Below are 21,778 nucleotides of genomic sequence, written 5' to 3'. Positions count from 1 at the left end.
ACCATCACCACCATCATCACCATCATCACCATCATCATCATCGTAGCCGCCATCATCACCATCATCATCATCATTACCATCATCACCATCATCATCACAGCCGTCATCACTATCATCACCATCATCATCACAGCCGTCATCACCATCATCACCATCCCCATCATTACGACTATCACCATCCTCACCATCACCTCCAACACCATCATCACCATCATCACCATCCCCATCATTACGACTATCACCATCCTCACCATCACCTCCATCACCATCATCACCATCATCACCAACATCACCATCCCCATCATTACGACTATCACCATCCTCACCATCACCATCCTCACCATCCTCACCATCATCATCACCATCATTATGACTATCACCATCCTCACCATCACCTCCATCATCATCATCACAGCCGTTATCACCATTATCACCCCCTAGTTACACAAGCAAAGCAATCGTCAACATCGGCAACTCTGGCGAGCGTGTGTGTACGCGTGTGTGTACGCGTGTGTGCGCGCATCTGTATGTGTGTGTGTACGCGTGTGTGTACGTCTGTACACGTCTGTATGTGTGTGTGTACGCGTGTGTGTACACGTCTGTATGTGTGTACGCGTGTGTGTACGCGTGTGTGTGCACGTCTATATGTGTGTTTGGGGAGCAGTAGTGCAGCGGTCAGCCCACTGCGCTATGAACCCGGCGACACGGGTTCGATTCCCGCTAAAGGCCAACACCAGTGACGATTATCTGAACCGGTTCTGGGCCTCCCCTAGGTCGACTCAGCCTCAAATGAGTACTTGGTGCGGTGTGTAAACATCGCCACTAGGGTAGTGTTGGTAACCCACCCCCTCATGTGCCGTGCCGGCCTTCAATAGTGCTCGCAAACAGCACTTGCTCCTACAATCTGTTAAGGCTACACGGGGGATCTTTGTCTTTGTGTGTGTGCATGTGTGCATGCGCGTGTGTGCATGTGTGCATGCGCACGTGCGTGTAAATGTGCGTGTGCGTGAGTGCGCGTGTGCGTGAGTGCGTGAGTGTACATGAGTGTGCGCGTGTGTATGTGAGTGCATGTGTGCGTGTGTGCGTGTGTGTATGTCTGTGCATGTGTGTATGTGTGCGTGTGTGTATGAGTGTGTGTGCGTGTGTGTATGAGTGTGAGTGCGTGTGTGCGTGTGAGTGTGCATGAGCGTGTGTGTGTGTATGAGTGTGTGCGTGTGTGTGTGTGCGTGTGTGTGTATGAGTGTGTATGAGTGTGCGTGTGTGTGCGTGTGTGTGTGAGTGTGCATGAGTGTGCATGAGCGTGCGTGTATGAGTGTGCGTGTGTGTACGTGTGTGCGTAAGTGCGCGTGTGTCTGCGTGTGTGCCTGCATGTGTGCGTGTGTGTATGAGTGTGCGCCTGTGTGCGTGTGTGCGTGCGTGTGTGCATGTGTGCATGTGTGTGCGTGTGTGCGCGTGTGTATGAGTGTGTGTGTGTGCGTGTGCTAAAGTGGCCACTCGGGACAGAGTCATCTTGTTGGGTGACTTCAATGCCCGAGTTGGTCATGATGCTGGCACCTGGTCTGGAGTGAATGAAAGGCATGGGCCAGATCAGCTCAATAACAACGGTAGGAGGCTGCTAGATTTTTGTGCAGCCCATGGGCTTGTAATTACCAACACGCTCTTCCGGCATCGGCGCATCCACACAACATCATGGATGCATGCCGGGTCCAAGCAAGAACATCTGCTGGACTACAAAGTGACGGACCAGCGGATGCGAGCCCATCTTCTTGACACCAGGACCTACCGTGGAGCTGATCTGCCCACTGACCATCGACTAGTCATCTGTATGAGTGTGAGTGCATGTGTGCGTGAGCGTGTGAGTGTGCATGAGCGTGTGTGTGTGTATGAGTGTGTGCGTGTGTGTGTGTGCGTGTGTGTGTATGAGTGTGCGTGTGTGTGCGTGTGTGTGTGAGTGTGCATGAGTGTGCATGAGCGTGCGTGTATGAGTGTGCGTGTGTGTACGTGTGTGCGTAAGTGCGCGTGTGTCTGCGTGTGTGCCTGCATGTGTGCGTGTGTGTATGAGTGTGCGCCTGTGTGCGTATGTGCGTGCGTGTGTGCATGTGTGCATGTGTGTGCGTGTGTGCGCGTGTGTATGAGTGTGTGTGTGTGCGTGTGCTAAAGTGGCCACTCGGGACAGAGTCATCTTGTTGGGTGACTTCAATGCCCGAGTTGGTCATGATGCTGGCACCTGGTCTGGAGTGAATGGAAGGCATGGGCCAGATCAGCTCAATAACAACGGTAGGAGGCTGCTAGATTTTTGTGCAGCCCATGGGCTTGTAATTACCAACACGCTCTTCCGGCATCGGCGCATCCACACAACATCATGGATGCATGCCGGGTCCAAGCAAGAACATCTGCTGGACTACAAAGTGACGGACCAGCGGATGCGAGCCCATCTTCTTGACACCAGGACCTACCGTGGAGCTGATCTGCCCACTGACCATCGACTAGTCATCTGTAAGATGTGCCTGCCATTATTCCACTCCGGTGGTGGGTGTACACCCAGGACCCCATTCAAACCAAAAGTGGCCTGGTCTCAGTTAGCTGATGAAAGTTGCAAGCGAGAATTTCATCATCGCTTGCAGCTGGGGTTGGCATCGTCCCCCACTCCTCCTGATGTCGAGGGTAAATGGGCGAGGTTTAGGACTGTGACTCATGCAGCGGCAATGACTGCTTTGGGTACGCGGTCCAGACCTCCCCAGAAACCCTGGCTGACAGAGGAGGTGTTCAGTTTAATTGAGAAAAAGCGGCAGGCCCACTCTCATCGGCTACAGCATCCCACGTCAGAGAATGAGGAGGTTTACCGCAACCTTCGCTCGGAGGTTCGGAGAGCCGTAAGGCACTGCAAGGATGGGTGGTGGTCGCGGGTTGCTGAGGAGATGGAGTCTGCCTCAGTAGCCCGCGATCACAAATCACTATTTAACTCCATCAAAAAAGTAACCTGCAGCGCCACACCTATTACAATCATTAGGGGAAAAAACGGTGATCCATTCTCCGACCTCCAGGAACAGGCATTGGAAGAGGTGATCCGGAGTCTGAGACCAGGAAAGGCACCAGGCAGAGATGATCTCCCAAGCGAAATGCTGAGGGAGGGTGGCGTTTGTGCACAGACTTCCCTATATGACATCATAACAAGTCTGGACCACTGGACGGGTTCCGCAGGATTGGAAGGATGCCCTGGTGGTCCCCCTCTTTAAGAAGGGGGACCGCACAGACTGGAAGAACTACAGGGGCATCTCACTCATCAGTGTGCCGGGAAAGGTCCTGGCAAGGATTATTCAACATCGCCTTGCTAGGAACGCTGAGGAGAGGCTTGCGGAACCCCAATGCGGTTTCAGGAAAGGGCGGTCCTGTACAGATGGCATATTTTCTGTCCGTCTGCTACAGCAGAGGTGTAGGGAATTCCAACAAGACCTACATCTCTGCTTTATTGACCTGGTCAAGGCCTATGATACCATCAGTAGGCCTGGACTCTGGGTTGTTCTTCGTGCTTTCGGAGTCCCTGACCCTCTGCTCACGATCATTAAGGACCTTCATGATGGTGAGCGGGCCCGGGTAAAACTACGTGGCCGGGAGTCGGAGCCTTTCCCTGTACACCTTGGGTTGGACAGGGATGTCCTCTGGCTCCCACATTATTTAACATCTATTTCGACTGCTTAGTTCGTGAAGCCTTCAATAGCTGTACCGGGGGAATTTCCATTTGGTACAGATATAATGGGAGGCTGATCGACGCCCGGGTGCGATCAAGGGATGGCTCCCTATTGGTCAACCACGTTAATGATGCCGATGATTTGGTAATAGCTGCTCATTGGAGACGCTGCTGCTGAGACTGGAGTATGCCACTAAGAGGTGGGGCCTTACCATCAGCCCCACCAAAACTAAGCACCTGCCTGGGTATTTTGTACCATCGGACACTCCACCCCCACAACTCCCAATCGGTGATGGGGCAATTGTGGAGAGAGTGGAGAGTTTCCCATACATGGGCAGTGTGCTTATGACCGGCTTCAGTTTACCAGCAGAGGTCTCACTCCGAATCAGTCGAGCGGCAATATCTTTTCATTGGTTGCGTAACGCTGTGTTGAAGCTACCTGGTCTGTCGCTCCTGCACGAAGCTTCAGGTCTTCTCGGCCACGGTCATTCCCTTCCTTCTCTACGCTTGCAAAACGTGGACCCCCCTAATGGAGCATCTTCGCCGGTTGGAAACATTTAGGCTGGCCTGCCTACGATCCATCCTGGGTTTAACCAGGCTGGATTGTGTGAGGAGCTCACAAATCCTTGAAAGATCTGGGCAAAGTCCCATCGGTGAGCTCCTCCGGCAGGCAAGGCTGCATTGGCTGGGTCATGTAGCCCGCATGCCCAGCCACCGCATGCCTAAACAGCTTTTGTTCGGCCGGATCGAGGGGGCTAAACGGGCGCGGCACGGGCTAGAGAGGAGATGGAGTGATGTGGTACAGGAGGACGTGGAGCTGAGTGGACTTGCCGATGACTGGTTACCAGCGGTGTCAAGATCGCCCTCAGTGGAGGAGGCTCGTGAAGGACGCTACTGGGCAGTTGGAGGCAGTCGCCCTCCAACAACAAAGGAAGGCGGAGGAGCGACGCTCACAACAACGAGCGGAGCGCCTGGTGGCTAAAGCACAGCAAGTTGGTACAGTAGGGGGCACAGCTGGTGCATCAGCCAGTCATCTCGGTTATCTAGGTCAGTCGACCCGTGGCACCTGCTGGGTCTGCCCTGTGACCTGCCAGCGGGCGTTCGACACTTCACGTGGCCTCAAGGTGCACTTGGCCTGGCACAAGCGTAGTGGTGACGTCACCGCCACTTAGTGGCGAATGGCGGTTGTTGTTGTTGTTGTATGAGTGTGTGCGTGTGTGCGTGCGTGAGTGTATGAGTGTGCGTGTGTGCGTGAGTGTATGAGTGTGCGTGTGTGCGTGTGCGCGTGTGTATGAGTGTGTGTGTGTGTATGTGTGTGCGTGCGTGTGTGTATGTGTGTGCGTGTGTGTATGTGTGTGCGTGTGTGCATGTGTATGTGTGTGCGTGTGTGCGTGTGTGCGTGTGTATGTGTGTGTGCGTGTGTGCATGAGTGTTTGTGTGTGCGTGTGTGTATGAGTGTGCGTGTGTGCGTGTGTGCGTGCGTGTGTGTGTATGTGTGCGCGTGTGCATGTGTGTGCGTGTGTATGAGTGTATGAGTGTGTGCATGTGTGCGTGTCTTTGTGCGTGTGTGTGCGTGTGTGTATGAATGTATGTGTGTGTTTGTTTATGAGTGTATGAGTGTGTGAGTGTGTGCGTGTGTGTGTGCGTGCGTGTGTGTGCGTGTGTGTGCGCCGTACAGGGTGTGGAGTGCGCGGTACGGTTCTTGTGCGCGTGCTGCGGCGCCAGTGCGACGGTGCACACCGCGGGGTCCGCCTGCTCCGAGCACAGCGACTCCCACTCGCGGCTCAGCCGCTCCTTGTTGCTCAGGTGGTCCTCCATGTAGGCCTGGGGGGGGGGGGGGGGCACCGCTCAGCAATTGAGAACCGGGTCCAGAAACGGTGGCCGGAGGCTCCGTCAACGCATGCCGATTAAGGGGCGAGCGGCGTGGGGGGCGAGTGGGGGGCGGGCGGCGTGGGGGGCGGGCGGGGGGCTCACCAGCACCATGTGGCCGGTGGAAATGTCCATGGTGGAGGCGACGGGCTCCTCGCACCACGAGGAGGAGCTGCTGCGTGACGATGGGCTGCGCTGGGCCGCGTCGCTCTGCTGGGACGAGACGCTGCTGACGCGCGAGCCGTGGGCGGGCGCCGGCGGGACGCCCTCCCCACGCTCCGCACAGCGCGCCGCCATGCGCTGGCGGCACAGCTCCTGAGGAAGGGACGCGCGCACACGCTCGCCCACTCGCCCACCCACCCACTCACCCACCCACTCAACCACACGCTCGCCCGCTCGCCCAACCACTCGCCCACCCGCCCGCTCACCCGCCCGCTCACCCACCCACTCACCCACCCACCCACTCACCCGCCCGCTCACCCACTCACCCACCCACTCACCCGCCCGCTCACCCACCTCCTCACCAGCCCACTTACCCGCCCGCTCACCTGGTAGTCCGCGCTGGGCTCGGTGCCACCCGCGTGTCCCCCCGCGCCCCCCCCCTTGTCCCCCCCGCGGCGCCTGCGCAGACAGTAGAGCACGGCGCCCGCCGCCAGCACGCCGCCGGCGCACGACGCCAGCACCACGGAGAGCGCCAGCAGGCGCCGGGAGGAGGGCTGCTCGCCACGGCGCAGCCGCGGCACCACCTGCAGGCCAGAGCGCTGCTGCTCCCGGAGGGAGGGTGGAGGGGGGGGGTAGAGGGGGGGTGGAGGGGGGGCAAGGGGGGGAGGGAGGGTGGAGGGAGGGAGGGTGGAGGGAGGGTGGAGGGGGGGGAGGAGGGTGGAGGGGGGGGTAGAGGGTGGGGGGGAGGGAGGATGGAGGGGGGGTGGAGGGGGGGTAGAGGGGAGAGAGAGGAGGGTGGAGGGTGGGGAAGCGGGTGGGGGAGACAGGGAGGGGGGAGAGAGATGGGGGGGATGAGAGGGGTGGGGGAGAAAGGAAGGAGAAAGAGGGGGGGGGCAGAGAGGGAGAGAAAGAAAAAAGAGGGAGGAGAGCGACACGGGGGGGGGGGGGGGGGGAGAGATGTGCAGCGTAAGTTAAGCAAGGGAGCGGCACCAGGGAGTACGTGACGCTCCACATCCCACGCTGCACACTGCACGCTCCACACGCCGCACGGTGGCGCCCCGGCTCTACAGGGAGCTCGGCCTCAGACCGAGCTCACACAACAACAACAACAACCGCCATTCGCCACTAAGTGGCGGTGACGTCACCACGACGCTTGTGCCAGGCCAAGTGCACCTTGAGGCCACGTGAAGTGTCGAACGCCCGCTCGCAGGAGGTCACGGGGCAGACCCAGGTGCCACGGGTCGACTGACTGCGATGACCGAGACGACTGGCTGATGCACCACCTGTGCCCCCTACTGTGCCAAATTACTGTGCTTTAGCCACCCGGCGCTCCGCTCGTTGTTGTGAGCGTTGCTCCTCCGCCCTCCGTTGTTGTTGGAGGGCGACTGCCTCCAACTGCCCAGTAGCGTCCTTCACGAGCCTACTCCACAGAGGCCGATCTTGACACCGCTGGTACCAGTCATTGGCAAGTCCACTCAACTCCACGTCCTCCTGTACCACATCACTCCATCTCTTCTCTAGCCCGCCCCCGTTTAGCCCCTTCGATCCGGCCAAACAAAAGCTGTTTAGGCATGCGGTGGCTGGGCATGCGGGCTACATGACCCAGCCAACGCAGCCTTGCCTGCCGGAGGAGCTCATGGATGGGACTTTGCCCAGATCTTTCAAGGATTTGTGAGCTCCTGACACAATCCAGCCTGGTTAAACCCAGGATGGATCGTAGGCAGGCCAGCCTAAATGTTTCTAACTGGCAAAGATGCTCCATTAGGGGGGTCCACGTTTCACAAGCGTAGAGAAGGGAGGGAATGACTGTGGCCGAGAAGACCTGAAGCTTCGTGCGGAGCAACAGACCAGGTAGCTTCCACACAGCGTTACGCAACGGATGAAAAGATATTGCCGCTCGACTGATTCGGAGTGAGACCTCTGCTGTTAAACTGGAGCCGGTCATAAGCACACTGCCCAGGTATGGGAAACTCTCCACTCTCTCCACAACTGCCCCATCACCGATTGGGAGTTGTGGGAGGTGGAGTGTCCGATGGTACAAAATACCCAGGCAGGTGCTTAGTTTTGGTGGGGCTGATGGTAAGGCCCCACCTCTTAGGGGTCTCAGTAGCATCGTCTCCAACTCCTCTTCTGAATGAGCAGCTATTACCAAATCATCGGCATACATAACGCGGTTGACCAATAGGAAGCCATCTCTTGATCGCACCCGGGCATCGACCAGTCTCCCATTATATCTGTACCAAATGGAAATTCCCCAGGTACAGCTATTGAAGGCTTCATGAACTACGTGGTCAAAATAGATGTTAAATAATGCGTGAGCCAGAGGACATCCCTGTCGCACCCCAAGGTGTACAGGAAAAGGCTCTGACTCCCGGCCACCTAGTTTTACCCGGGCCCGCTCACCATCATGAAGGTCCTTAATGATCATGAGCAGAGGGTCAGGGACTCCGAAAGCACGAAGAACAACCCAGAGCCTAGGCCTACTGATGCTATCATAGGCCTTGACCAGGTCAATAAAGCAGAGATGTAGGTCTTGTTGGAATTCCCTACATCTCTGCTGTAGCAGACGGACAGAAAATATGGCATCCTTGCAGGACCGCCCTTTCCTGAAACCGCATTGGGGCTCCGCAAGCCTCTCCTCAGCGTGCCTAGCAAGGCGATGTTGAATAATCCTTGCCAGGATCTTTCCCGGCACACTGAGGAGTGAGATGCCCCTGTAGTTATTACAGTCTGTGCGGTCCCCCTTCTTAAAGAGGGGGACCACCAGGGCATCCTTCCAATCCTGCGGAACCCGTCCAGTGGTCCAGACTGTTGTTATGATGTCATATAGGGCAGTCTGTGCACAAACGCCACCCTCCCCCAGCATTTCGCTTGGGAGATCATCTCTGCCCGGTGCCTTTCCTGGTCTCAGACTCCGGATCGCCTTCAGTACTTCCTCAATAGATGACACCTCAGCCAGCCACTCACAGGGGGTGACTTCTTCCAATATTTGAGGCACCGCAGCCTCAGCAGGGTTATCCCCACTTTGTGCCATGATGTTTTCCTGGCTGAGGGATTTCCCCTCCCCCAGGACCTCACAAAAATGCTCAGCAAATCTGCAAACCTGTTCCTTGGGGTCGGAGATTGGATCACCGTTTTTTCTCCTAATGATGGAAATAGGTGTGGCGCTGCAGGTTACTTTGTTGATGGAGTTAAATAGTGATTTGTGATCGCGGGCCACTGAGGCAGACTCCATCTCCTCAGCAACCCGCGACCACCACCCATCTTTGCAGCGCCTTACGGCCCTCTGAACCTCCGAGCGAAGGCTGTGGTAAGCCTCCTCATTCTCTGACGTGGGATGCTGTAGCCGATGAGAGTGGGCCTGTCGCTTTTTCTCAACTATCCTGAACACCTCCTCTGTCAGCCAGGGTTTCTGGGGAGGTCTGGACCGCGTACCCAAAGCAGCCATTGCAGCTGCATGAGTCACAGTCCTAAACCTCGCCCATTTACCCTCGACATCAGGAGGAGTGGGAGACAATGCCAACCCCAGCTGCAAGCGATGATGAAATTCTCGCTTGCAACTTTCATCAGCTAACTGAGACCAGGCCACTTTAGGTTGGAATGGGGTCCTGGGTGTACACCCACCACCGGAGTGGAAGAATGGCAGGCACATCTTACAGATGACTAGTCGATGGTCAGTGGGCAGATCAGCTCCACGGTAGGTCCTGGTGTCAAGAACATGGGCTCGCATCCGCTGGTCCGTCACTATGTAGTCCAGCAAATGTTCTTGCTTGGACCCGACATGCATCCATGATGTTGTGTGGACGCGCCAATGCCGGAAGAGCATGTTGATAATAACAAGCCTATGGGCTGCACAAAAATCTAGCAGCCTCCTACAGTTGTTATTGAGCTGATCTGGCCCATGCCTTCCAATCACTCCAGACCAGGTGCCAGCATCATGACCAACTCGGGCATTGAAGTCACCCAACAAGATGACTCTGTCCCGAGTGGCCACTTTAGCCAGCACCTGTGACAGGACATCATATAAGGCATCTGACTCATTGGCTTTGCCTGCATCCCTCCATGGATGTTCGTCTTCGGTGGGGGCATAAGTAACCACGACCACCACTGCTCACCTCCGTTTGATGGGAAGGTGAGCCCAAAGTATCCTGGGGCTTACAGCTTCCCACACCTCACTCCCACGTTCCCACGCCCCCTTCATTCTTTTGTTCAGAAGAAGAGCCACACCCTGTTGTTTGGCAGTCTCCTGCCCCGAGTAGAGGACTGTCCACCCCTCATGGTGGCAGGAGCCAAAACTGGTCCACCCGACACACACAGACTCACACACATACAGACTCACGCACACACACCGAGCTCACACACTCACACAGACTCACGCACACACACAGACTCACGCACACACACAGACTCACACACAGACTCACACACACACAGACTCACGCACTCACACAGACTCACGCACTCACACACAGACTCACACACACACAGACACACGCACTCACACAGACTCACGCTCTCACACAGATTCACACACACACACAGACTCACGCACTCACACAGACTCATGCACTCACACAGACTCACGCACTCACACAGACTCACGCACACTCACACAGACTCACACACTCACACAGACTCACACACTCATGGACACACCGCGTTGGTGGTGGTGTTGACGGTGGTGATAGTGGTGCTCATGATGGTGGTGTTGATGGTGGTGTTGATGCTCATGGTGTTGATGGTGGGTGATGGTGGTGATGGTGGTGATGATGGTGGTGATGGTGTTGATGGTGGTGTTGATGGTGGTGTTGGTGGTGATGGTGGTGTTGATGGTGGTGATGGTGGTGTTGATGGTCGTGATGATAGTGTTGATGGTGTTGATGGTGGTGATGGTGGTGGTGATGGTGGTGATGGTGGTGGTGGTGATAGTGGTGATGGTGATGGTGGTGATGGTGTTGATGGTGGTGATGGTGGTGATGGTGGTGATGGTATTGATGGTGGTGTTGATGGTGGTGTTGATGGTCGTGATGATGGTGTTGATGGTGTTGATGTTGGTGATGGTGGTGATAGTGGTGATGGTGGTGATGGTGGTGATGGTGATGATGGGGCACTGTGCCTCACCTCGCCCACGCCCATCTGGATGATCCTCACTCCGCTGTCCTTCTCGAGCTGCGCTTTCTTCCGAACTGCAAAATTCAGAAAACACACAAAAGTCACACCTCTCGCCCCGCGCTCGCCCGACACGGCGCGCGTGCCAGACTAGGTGCACCTCGAGGCGGTCAAGGGGGGGTACGGCGCGTCACGTTGGGGGGGGGTGGCCAATCAGGTAACGAGGCCGAGCTGCGATTGGCTTAGCCGGCACGTGTACGTCAGCTCGAGGAGACGTGCGATGGTTGCGGTGGCCGGGGCGGTGCAAGGGCCGGGGAGTGGAGCGATCGCGCCGGAGGGCGCGTGGGGGTCACGGCAAGGGGCTGTGGGGGAGGGATGGGACTGAGTGGAGGGGAGAGGAAGGGAATGGGTGACGGGGAAGAGGTGAGGGCTTCGGGAGGGTAACGCAAGGAGGTTGAGGAGGGGGACCGCTTTATGTGCAGGGGAGGTTTACGTCATTGTGGGAAGTCGTGGTGCATGTGGCGATTAGCTCCTTGCACAACGCAGCCTGGTTACATCCGGGATGGATTGTCGGCAGGCCAGCATGAGTGATTCTAACTAGTGCTCATAGTCGATGAGAGGGGTCCACATTTCGCAAGCATGGAGAATTGAGGGCATGACTGTGGCCGATAGACCCAGAGCTTTGTGTGAAGTGATAGCCTGAACAGACGTGTGGGGCAAGTGCTGTTAGCGAGTAGCACCTATGAAGGATGGAACAGCACAAGAGGGTGTGGGTGGCTAGCACCACACGCGGCTGCCTTTGTCTCCCCGGTGGCGATGTTTACGCACTGCACCAGGTACGCATTTGAGGCTGAGTCGACTTAGCGGAGGCGCAAGACTGGTTCAAATAATCGTCACTGGTGTTGGCCGTGAGCGGGAATCAAACTCAGGTTACTGAGTTCATAGCGCAGCGCGCTGACCGCTACACTACCGCTCCCCACACATACAACAACAACCGCCATTCGCCACTAAGTGGCGGTGACGTCACCACGACGCTTGTGCCAGGCCAAGTGCACCTTGAGGCCACATGAAGTGTCGAACGCCTGCTGGCAGGAGGTCACGGGGCAGACCCAGGTGCCATGGGTCGAATGACCGAGATGACTGGCTGATGCACCACCTGTGCCCCCTACTGTGCCAACTTGCTGTGCTTTAGCCACCCGGCGCTCCGCTCGTTGTTGTGAGCGTTGCTCCTCCGCCCTCCGTTGTTGTTGGAGGGCGACTGCCTCCAACTGCCCAGTAGCGTCCTTCATGAGCCTCCTCCACAGGGGCCGATCTTGACACCGCTGGTACCAGTCATTGGCAAGTCCACTCAGCTCCACGTCCTCCTGTACCACATCACTCCATCTCTTCTCTAGCCCGTGCCGCGCCCGTTTAGCCCCCTCGATCCGGCCAAACAAAAGCTGTTTAGGCATGCGGTGGCTGGGCATGCGGGCTACATGACCCAGCCAACGCAGCCTTGCCTGCCGGAGGAGCTCACCGATGGGACTTTGCCCAGATCTTTCAAGGATTTGTGAGCTCCTCACACAATCCAGCCTGGTTAAACCCAGGATGGATCGTAGGCAGGCCAGCCTAAATGTTTACAACCGGCGAAGATGCTCCATTAGGGGGGTCCACGTTTCGCAAGCGTAGAGAAGGGAGGGAATGACTGTGGCCGAGAAGACCTGAAGCTTCGTGCGGAGCGACAGACCAGGTAGCTTCCACACAGCGTTACACAATCGATGAAAAGATATTGCCGCTCGACTGATTCGGAGTGAGACCTCTGCTGTTAAACTGGAGCCGGTCATAAGCACACTGCCCAGGTATGGGAAACTCTCCACTCTCTCCACTACTGCCCCATCACCGATTGGAAGTTGTGGGGGTAGAGTGTCCGATGGTACAAAATATCCAGGCAGGTGCTTAGTTTTGGTGGGGCTGATGGTAAGGCCCCACCTCTTAGAGGCACGCTCCAGTCTCAGCAGCAGCGTCTCCAACTCCTCTTCTGAATGAGCAGCTATTACCAAATAATCGGCATACATAACGTGGTTGACCAATAGGGAGCCATCCCTTGATCGCACCCGGGCGTCGATCAGCCCCCCATTATATCTGTACCAAATGGGAATTCCCCCTGGTACAGCTAATGAAGGCTTCACGAACTACGCGGTCAAAATAAATAATGTGGGAGCCAGAGGACATCCCTGTCGCACCCCAAGGTGTACAGGGAAAGACTCTGACTCCCGGCCACGTAGTTTTACCCGGGCCCGCTCACCATCATGAAGGTCCTTAATGATCGTGAGCAGAGGGTCAGGGACTCCGAAAGCACGAAGAACAACCCAGAGCCCAGGCCTACTGATGGTATCATAGGCCTTGACCAGGTCAATAAAGCAGAGATGTAGGTCTTGTTGGAATTCCCTACAACTCTGCTGTAGCAGACGGACAGAAAATATGGCATCTGTGCAGGACCGCCCTTTCCTGAAACCACATTGGGGCTCCGCAAGCCCCTCCTCAGCGTGCCTAGCAAGGCGATGTTGAATAATCCTTGCCAGGACCTTTCCCGGCACACTGAGGAGTGAGATGCCCCTGTAGTTGTTACAGTCTGTGCGGTCTCCCTTCTTAAAAAGGCGGACCACAAGGGCATCCTTCCAATCCTGCGGAACCCGTCCAGTGGTCCAGACTGTTGTTATGATGTCATATAGGGCAGTCTGTGCACAAACGCCACCCTCCCTCAGCATTTCGCTTGGGAGATCATCTCTGCCCGGTGCCTTTCCTGGTCTCAGACTCCGGATCGCCTTCAGTACTTCCTCAACAGATGGCACCTCAGCCAGCCACTCACAGGGGGTGACCTCTTCCAATATTTGAGGCACCGCAGCCTCAGCAGGGTTATCCACACTTTGTGCCATGTTTTCCTGGCTGAGGGATTTCCCCTCCCCCAGGACTTCACAGAAATGCTCAGCAAATCTGCAAACCTGTTCCTGGGGGTCAGAGATTGGATCACCGTTTTTTCCCCTAATGATGGTAATAGGTGTGGCGCTGCAGGTTACTTTTTGATGGAGCAGACTCCATCTCCTCAGCAACCCGCGACCACCACCCATCCTTGCAGAGCCTTACGGCTCTCATAACCTCCGAGCGAAGTCTGCGGCAAACCTCCTCATTCTCTGACGTGGGATGCTGTAGCCGATGAGAGTGGGCCTGTCGCTTTTTCTCCACTAACCTGAACAGCTCCTCTGTCAGCCAGGTTTTCTGGGGAGGTCTGGACCGCATACCCAAAGCAGCCATTGCAGCTGCATGAGTCACAGTCCTAAACTTCGCCCATTTTCCCTCGACATCAGGAGGAGTGGGGGACGATGCCAACCCCAGCTGCAAGCGATGATGAAATTGTCACTTGCAAGTTTCATCAGCTAACTGAGACCAGGCCACTTTTGGTTTGAATGGGGTCCTGGGTGTACACCCACCACCGGAGTGGTGGAAGAATGGCAGGCGCATCTTACAGATGACTAGTCGATGGTCAGAGGGCAGATCAGCTCCACGGTAGGTCCTGGTGTCAAGGACATGGGCTCGCATCCGCTGGTCCGTCACTATGTAGTCCAGCAGATGTTCTTGCTTGGACCCGGCATGCATCCATGATGTTGTGTGGATGCGCCGATGCCGGAAGAGCGTGTTGGTAATTACAAGCCCATGGGCTGCAGAAAAATCTAGCAGCCTCCTACCGTTGTTATTGAGCTGATCTGGCCTATGCCTTCCAATCACTCCAGACCAGGTGCCAGATTCATGACCAACTCGGGCAGTGAAGTCACCAAACAAGATGACTCTGTCCCGAGTGGCCACTTTAGCCAGCACCTGTGACAGGAGGTCATAGATGGCATCTGACTCATCAGCTTTGCCTGCATCCCTCCTCGGATGTTCGTCTTCGGTGGGGGCATAAGTAACCACGACCACCACTCCTCGCCTCCGGTTGATGGGAAGGCGAGCCCAAAGTATTCTGGGGCTTACAGCTTCCCACACCTCACCGCCACGTACCGACGCCCCCTTCATTCTTTTGTTCAGAAGAAGAGCCACACCCTGTTGTTTGGCAGTCTCCTGCCCCGAGTGGAGGACTGTCCACACCTCATGGTGGCAGGAGCCAGAACCGGTCCACCGGAACTCCTGAATGCCACAGAGATCCAGGCGGTACCGGTCCAGCTCCCGACAAAGGAGTGGCAGCCTCTCCTCCGCAGTGAGCGTTCGAACATTCCACGTGGCCATCCGTAGTGGTTTTATGTTGTTTCTGGAGGAGCCCCGAGGGTGAAGATTCAATTTCCTGGCTCCGCCAATTGGGGTTTGGCCAGTAGACGTCATAGAAGCCTGTCCCCCCGGGGCCTCCGGCACAAGCTTATTTGTTACATTTTTATGTTTATATCGTAGTCTCGTGGTAATTAATTGAAGGTGGAGGGGTTACTAGCCGCTCGCACCCTTCCAGAGCCCCCGTTTAGCCACTGTGGTGGTCACAGACGCCATGAGGGGAGAGGGCCAATGGGCATTGGCCCTCCCCCCATAGCAATGTCTATGACAGTGTTGCCCGTCCGGCACCGCGAGGAGGTAGGGGGTTGTTTTTGCCATAGACACACGCACACAGTGACACACACACACACTGTGACACACACACACACTGTGACACACACACATTGTGACACACTGTGACACACACACACACTGTGACACACACACACACACTGTGACACATACACACTGTGACACACACACACTGTGACACACAGACACACTGTGACACACACTGTGAAACACACATACACTGTGACACACACACACAGATACACACACATCCACAGACACACACACACATACACAGACAACAACAACAACAACCGCCATTCACCACTAAGTGGCGGTGACGTCACCACGACGCTTGTGCCAGGCCATGTGCACCTTGAGGCCACGTGAAGTGTCGAACGCTCGCTGGCAGGAGGTCACGGGGCAGACCCAGGTGCCACGGGTCGATTGACCGAGATGACCGAGATGACTGGCTGATGCACCACCTGTGCCCCCTACTGTACCGACTTGCTGTGCTTTAGCCACCCGGCGCTCCGCTCGTTGTTGTGAGCGTCGCTCCTCCGCCCTCCGTTATTGTTGGAGGGCGACTGCCTCCAACTGCCCAGTAGCGTCCTTCACGAGCCTCCTCCACTGAGGCCGATCTTGACACCGCTGGTACCAGTCATCGGCAAGTCCACTCAGCTCCACGTCCTCCTGTACCACATCACTCCATCTCTTCTCTAGCCCGTGCTGCGCCCGTTTAGCCCCCTCGATCCGGCCGAACAAAAGCTGTTTAGGCATGCGGTGGCTGGGCATGCGGGCTACATGACCCAGCCAACGCAGCCTTGCCTGCCGGAGGAGCTCACTGATGGGACTTTGCCCAGATCTTTCAAGGACTTGTGAGCTCCTCACACAATCCAGCCTGGTTAAACCCAGGATGGATCGTAGGCAGGCCAGCCTAAATGTTTCCAACCGGCGAAGATGCTCCACTAGGGGGGTCCACGTTTCGCAAGCGTAGAGAAGGGAGGGAATGACCGTGGCCGAGAAGACCTGAAGCTTCGTGCGGAGCGACAGACCAGGTAGCTTCCACACAGCGTTACGCAACCGATGAAAAGATATTGCCGCTCGACTGATTCGGAGTGAGACCTCTGCTGATAAACTGGAGCCGGTCATAAGCACACTGCCCAGGTATGGGAAACTCTCCACTCTCTCCACAACTGCCCCATCACCAATTGGGAGTTGTGGGGGTGGAGTGTCCGATGGTACAAAATACCCAGGCAGGTGCTTAGTTTTGGTGGGGCTGATGGTAAGGCCCCACACACGCACACACACACACTGTGACACAGACACGCACACACACTGTGGCACACACACACACTGTGACACAGACACATACACACGAGGTAAACACTTGTAAGTGGCGTCTGGGTCTGTGTCTGGGAGATGCACACTGTGACACACACACACACAGACACAAACACACGCACACACACACTGTGACACAGACACACGCACACACGTGAGGTAAATACTTGTAAGTGGCGTCTGGGTCTGTGTCTGGGAGACACACACACACACTGTGACACAGACACGCACACACTGTGACACACGAGGTCAACACTTGTAAGTGGCGTCTGGGCCTGTGTCTGGGAGACACACACACTGTGAGACACACACACACACAGACACACTGTGACACACACACAGACACAGACAGACACACACACGAGGTAAACACTTGTAAGTGGCGTCTGGGCCTGTGTCTGGGAGACACACACACTGTGACACACACACAGACACACTGTGACACACACAAAGATCCCCCGTATAGCCTTAACAGACTGTAGGGGCAAGTGCTGTTAGCGAGCAAGTATGAAGGCCGGAACGGTACACGAACGAGGGGGTGGGTGGCCAGCACCACGCCCGACCGCCTTTGTTTCCCCAGTGGCGATGTTTACACACCACACCAGGTACTCATTTAAGGCTGAGTCGACCTAGGGGAGGCCCAGGACCGGTTTAGATAATCGTCACTGGTGTTAGCCGTGAGCGGGAATCGAACCCGGGTCGCCAGGTTCATAGCGCAGCGCGCTAACCGCTACACTTCCGCTCCCCACACACACACACTGTGACACAGACACACACACACACACAGACACACACACAGACACACACACACACTGTGACACGCACGCACGCACACACACTGTGACACACACACACGCACACACACGAGGTAAACACTTGTAAGTGGCGTCTGGGTCTGTGTCTGGGAGACACACACACACTGTGACACACACACACACACTGTGACACACACACTGTGACACAGACACACACACACTGTGACACAGACACACGCACACACACACGAGGTAAACACTTGTAAGTGGCGTCTGCGCCTGTGTCTGGGAGAGGGGTGCTGCTCGTGCCTGCGGCCTCGGCGATGCTGGACACCGACAAGTTCTGCTCGTTCTGTCCGATCTGGAAGGCGAGCGCCGGGCCGATCACGCTGCATGAAGACACGGAGACACGGGGACACGGAGACACGGGGACACGGGGACACGGAGACACGGGGACACGGGGACACGGAGACACGGAGACACGGGGACACGGGGACACGGAGACACGGGACACGGGGACACGGGGACACGGAGACACGGAGACACGGGGACACGGAGAAACGGGGACACAGAGACACGGGGACACGGAGACACGGGGACACGGGGACACGGAGACATGGGGACACGGAGACTCGGAGACACGGGGACACGGGGACATGGAGAAACGGGGACACGGAGACACGGGGACACGGAGACACAGGGACACGGAGACTCGGAGACACGGGGACACGGAGACACGGGGACACGGGGACACGGGGACACGGAGTCACGGGGACACGGGGACACGGGGACACGGGGACACGGAGACACGGGGACACGGGGACACGGAGACACGGGGACATAGAGACACGGGGACACAGGGATATGAGGACATGGGAACATGGATCCAGGGGAGACAGGGACACGAAGAACACATAATAACATGGTAAGTCTGGTGCCAGTGTGAGTCTACGTGAGTCTCTGTGTGAGTCTCTGTGTGAGTCTACGTGTGAGTCTACGTGTGAGTCTACGTGTGAGTCAGTGTGAGTCAGTGTGAGTCTACGTGTGAGTCTCTGTGTGAGTCTACGTGTGAGTCTACGTGTGAGTCTACGTGTGAGTCAGTGTGAGTCAGTGTGAGTCTACGTGAGTCTACGTGAGTCTACGTGAGTCAGTGTGAGTCTACGTGTGAGTCAGTGTGAGTCAGTGTGTGAGTCAGTGTGAGTCAGTGTGAGTCAGTGTGTGAGTCTACGTGTGAGTCAGTGTGAGTCTCAGTGTGAGTGTGAGTCTACGTGTGAGTCAGTGTGAGTGTGAGTCTACATGTGAGTCAGCCTGTGATCTCACTTGACGTCTGTGAAGGAGGTGAGAGAAATGCCCAGGTTGTGGGACAGCGCCTCCATGAGCAGCAGCCCATCCCGCACACTCAGAGGGCTGCTCACACACACAGACAAAGATCCCCCAGATAGCCTGAACAGACTGTTGGGGCAAGTGCCGTTCACGTGTAGCTCCCATTAAGGCCGGCACGGCACACGAGGGGGTGGGTGGCCAGAACCACGACCGGCCGTCTTTGTCTCCCCGCACCAGGTACTCATTTGAGGCTGGGTCGACCTAGGGGAGGCTCAGGACCAGTTCAGATAATCGTCACTGATGTTGGCCGTGAGCGGGAATCAAACTCGCGGACCGCTGCACCGCCGCATCCCACGCGCAACAGACGCGCAGACACACGTGGACACAACAACAACAACAACCAGCGCCAAGTGGCAGCGACGTCACCACGACGCTCGTGCCAGGCTAGGTGCACCTGAAGGGCCCCGCGAGGTGCCGAGAGCTCGCCGGCAGGAGGTCCCGGGACAGACCCAGCAGGTGCCACGGGCCGACTGACTGACTGACTGGCTGACTGACTGACCGACCGACTGACTGACGGAAGCTCCCCACGGCGCTCCGCTGTCCTTGGAGGGCGGCTGCCTCCAAATCCCCACCGTGCACCTAGACTGGCACTGCCCAGTACCGTCCAGCCTCCTCCGCCCACAGAGGCCGGTCTAGAACACCGAGCAGGGGGCAGGTGGAGACGGCACCCGTCCCGGCCGCCTTTGTCTCCCCCCTGCACGGCCCCGCTCCCCCACACGCGCGAGCTCCGGTCTCGCCCTCACCGGGGATCATCGTCGGCGGTTGCGTCTGTGGCCGTGCGGTGCGGAGGGCAGTGGAGGGGGGGGGCCGTGCGGTGCGGGGGGCAGTGGGGAGGGGGGGGGGGCAGTGGGGGGCAGTGGGGGGGGGGGGCACTCACTCGTGGTCGGCGACCACGTATCCGTACTCCAGACTGGTGGCGCCCCCCCCCTCCGTGGGGCCGCCCCCGCCGGGCACCCCCCCCCCCGGGAGGCCGGCGGGGGTCGGCACGATGGCCAATGGCGATGCTCCGGCGGGGTCACGTGACGCGAGGGGGCGGCCGAGCGGGGGCGGCCCCCCCTCGGGGCCCTCCTCCTCCTCCTCCAGCTCCTCCTCCTCCTCCTCGTAGCCGTGCGGCCCCCCCCCGAGGAGTCTCTCGAGCTCCCAGGGCCCCCCCCTCGCTCTCCCGCGCTCCACCCCCCCGCCGTTCGGGCCCGGCGGGGGGCCCTGCCGCCCTCCCCCCGTCTCCACGGCGACCGGGGGGCCCGGGCGGCCCCCCTGCCCGTCCGTTACCACGGCGACCAGGGTGGCGACCTGGGCCGGGGAGAGGTCGGAGAGGCTGAGGCCGTAGAAGGAGAGCTCCGCCTCCAGGGCGGCCCGCACGGGGTCTGTGACACGCACACACACAGTGACACACACACACAGTGACACACAGTGACACACACACACACTGACACAGTTACACACACAGTGACACACACACACACAGTGACACACAGTGACACACACACAGTGACACACACACACAGTGACACACACAGTGACACACACACAGTGACACACACACAGTAACACACACACACAGTGACACACACACACAGTGACACACACAGTGACACACACACACACAGTGACACACAGTGACACAACAACAACAACCGCCATTCGCCACTAAGTGGCGGTGACGTCACCACGATGCTTGTGCCAGGCCAAGTGCACCTTGAGGCCACGTGAAGTGTCGAACGCCCGCTGGCAGGAGGTCACGGGGCAGACCCAGCAGGTGCCACGGGTCGACTGACCGAGATGACCGAAATGACTGGCTGATGCACCATCTGTGCCCCCTACTGTACCAACTTTCTGTGCTTTAGCCACCCGGCGCTCCGCTCGTTGTTGTGAGCGTCGCTCCTCCGCCCTCCGTTGTTGTTGGAGGGCGACTGCCTCCAACTGCCCAGTAGCGTCCTTCACGAGCCTCCTCCACTGAGGCCGATCTTGACACCGCTGGTACCAGTCATCGGCAAGTCCACTCAGCTCCACGTCCTCCTGTACCACATCACTCCATCTCTTCTCCAGCAAGTGCCGCGCCCGTTTAGCCCCCTCGATCCGGCCGAACAAAAGCTGTTTAGGCATGCGGTGGCTGGGCATGCGGGCTACATGACCCAGCCAACGCAGCCTTGCCTGCCGGAGGAGCTCACTGATGGGACTTTGCGCAGATCTTTCAAGGACTTGTGAGCTCCTCACACAATCCAGCCTGGTTAAACCCAGGATGGATCGTAAGCAGGCCAGCCTAAATGTTTCCAACCAGCGAAGATGCTCCACTAGGGGGGTCCACGTTTCGCAAGCGTAGAGAAGGGAGGGAATGACCGTGGCCGAGAAGACCTGAAGCTTCGTGCGGAGCGACAGACCAGGTAGCTTCCACACAGCGTTACGCAACCGATGAAAAGATATTGCCGCTCGACTGATTCGGAGTGAGACCTCTGCTGATAAACTGGAGCCGGTCATAAGCACACTGCCCAGGTATGGGAAACTCTCCACTCTCTCCACAACTGCCCCATCACCAATTGGGAGTTGTGGGGGTGGAGTGTCCGATGGTACAAAATACCCAGGCAGGTGCTTAGTTTTGGTGGGGCTGATGGTAAGGCCCCACCTCTTAGTGGCACGCTCCAGTCTCAGCAGCAGCGTCTCCAACTCCTCTTCTGAATGAGCAGCTATTACCAAATCATCGGCATACATAACATGGTTGACCACTAGGGAGCCATCCCTTGATCGCACCCGGGCGTCGATCAGCCTCCCATTATATCTGTACCAAATGGAAATTCCCCCGGTACAGCTATTGAAGGCTTCACGAACTACGTAGTCGAAATAGATGTTAAATAATGTGGGAGCCAGAGGACATCCCTGTCGCACCCCAAGTGTACAGGGAAAGGCTCCG

General features: G+C 57.3%; 1 protein-coding gene across 1 annotated transcript in view; it reads right to left on the bottom strand.

Annotated features, from left to right (window-relative positions):
• The window catches only part of LOC133349808 (receptor-type tyrosine-protein phosphatase N2-like), a 95,300-nt gene that overhangs the window by 28,811 nt on the left and 44,711 nt on the right, over positions 1 to 21,778 (bottom strand). The window contains exons 7-13 of the mRNA XM_061563585.1: positions 19,751 to 20,237; positions 18,811 to 18,897; positions 17,800 to 17,879; positions 10,841 to 10,905; positions 6,106 to 6,321; positions 5,663 to 5,872; positions 5,365 to 5,512 (exon numbers count right to left, since the gene is read on the bottom strand). Of these exons, the coding sequence (XP_061419569.1) occupies positions 5,365 to 5,512; positions 5,663 to 5,872; positions 6,106 to 6,321; positions 10,841 to 10,905; positions 17,800 to 17,879; positions 18,811 to 18,897; positions 19,751 to 20,237 (1,293 nt within the window). The remainder of the gene's footprint in view (positions 1 to 5,364; positions 5,513 to 5,662; positions 5,873 to 6,105; positions 6,322 to 10,840; positions 10,906 to 17,799; positions 17,880 to 18,810; positions 18,898 to 19,750; positions 20,238 to 21,778) is intronic.

Source organism: Lethenteron reissneri, chromosome 31 (genome assembly GCF_015708825.2).
Source record: "Lethenteron reissneri isolate LAM-NWPU_2019-01 chromosome 31, ASM1570882v1, whole genome shotgun sequence".
In the NCBI taxonomy this organism is placed as follows: domain Eukaryota; kingdom Metazoa; phylum Chordata; class Hyperoartia; order Petromyzontiformes; family Petromyzontidae; genus Lethenteron; species Lethenteron reissneri.
This window is presented reverse-complemented; position numbering and strand designations above follow the sequence as displayed.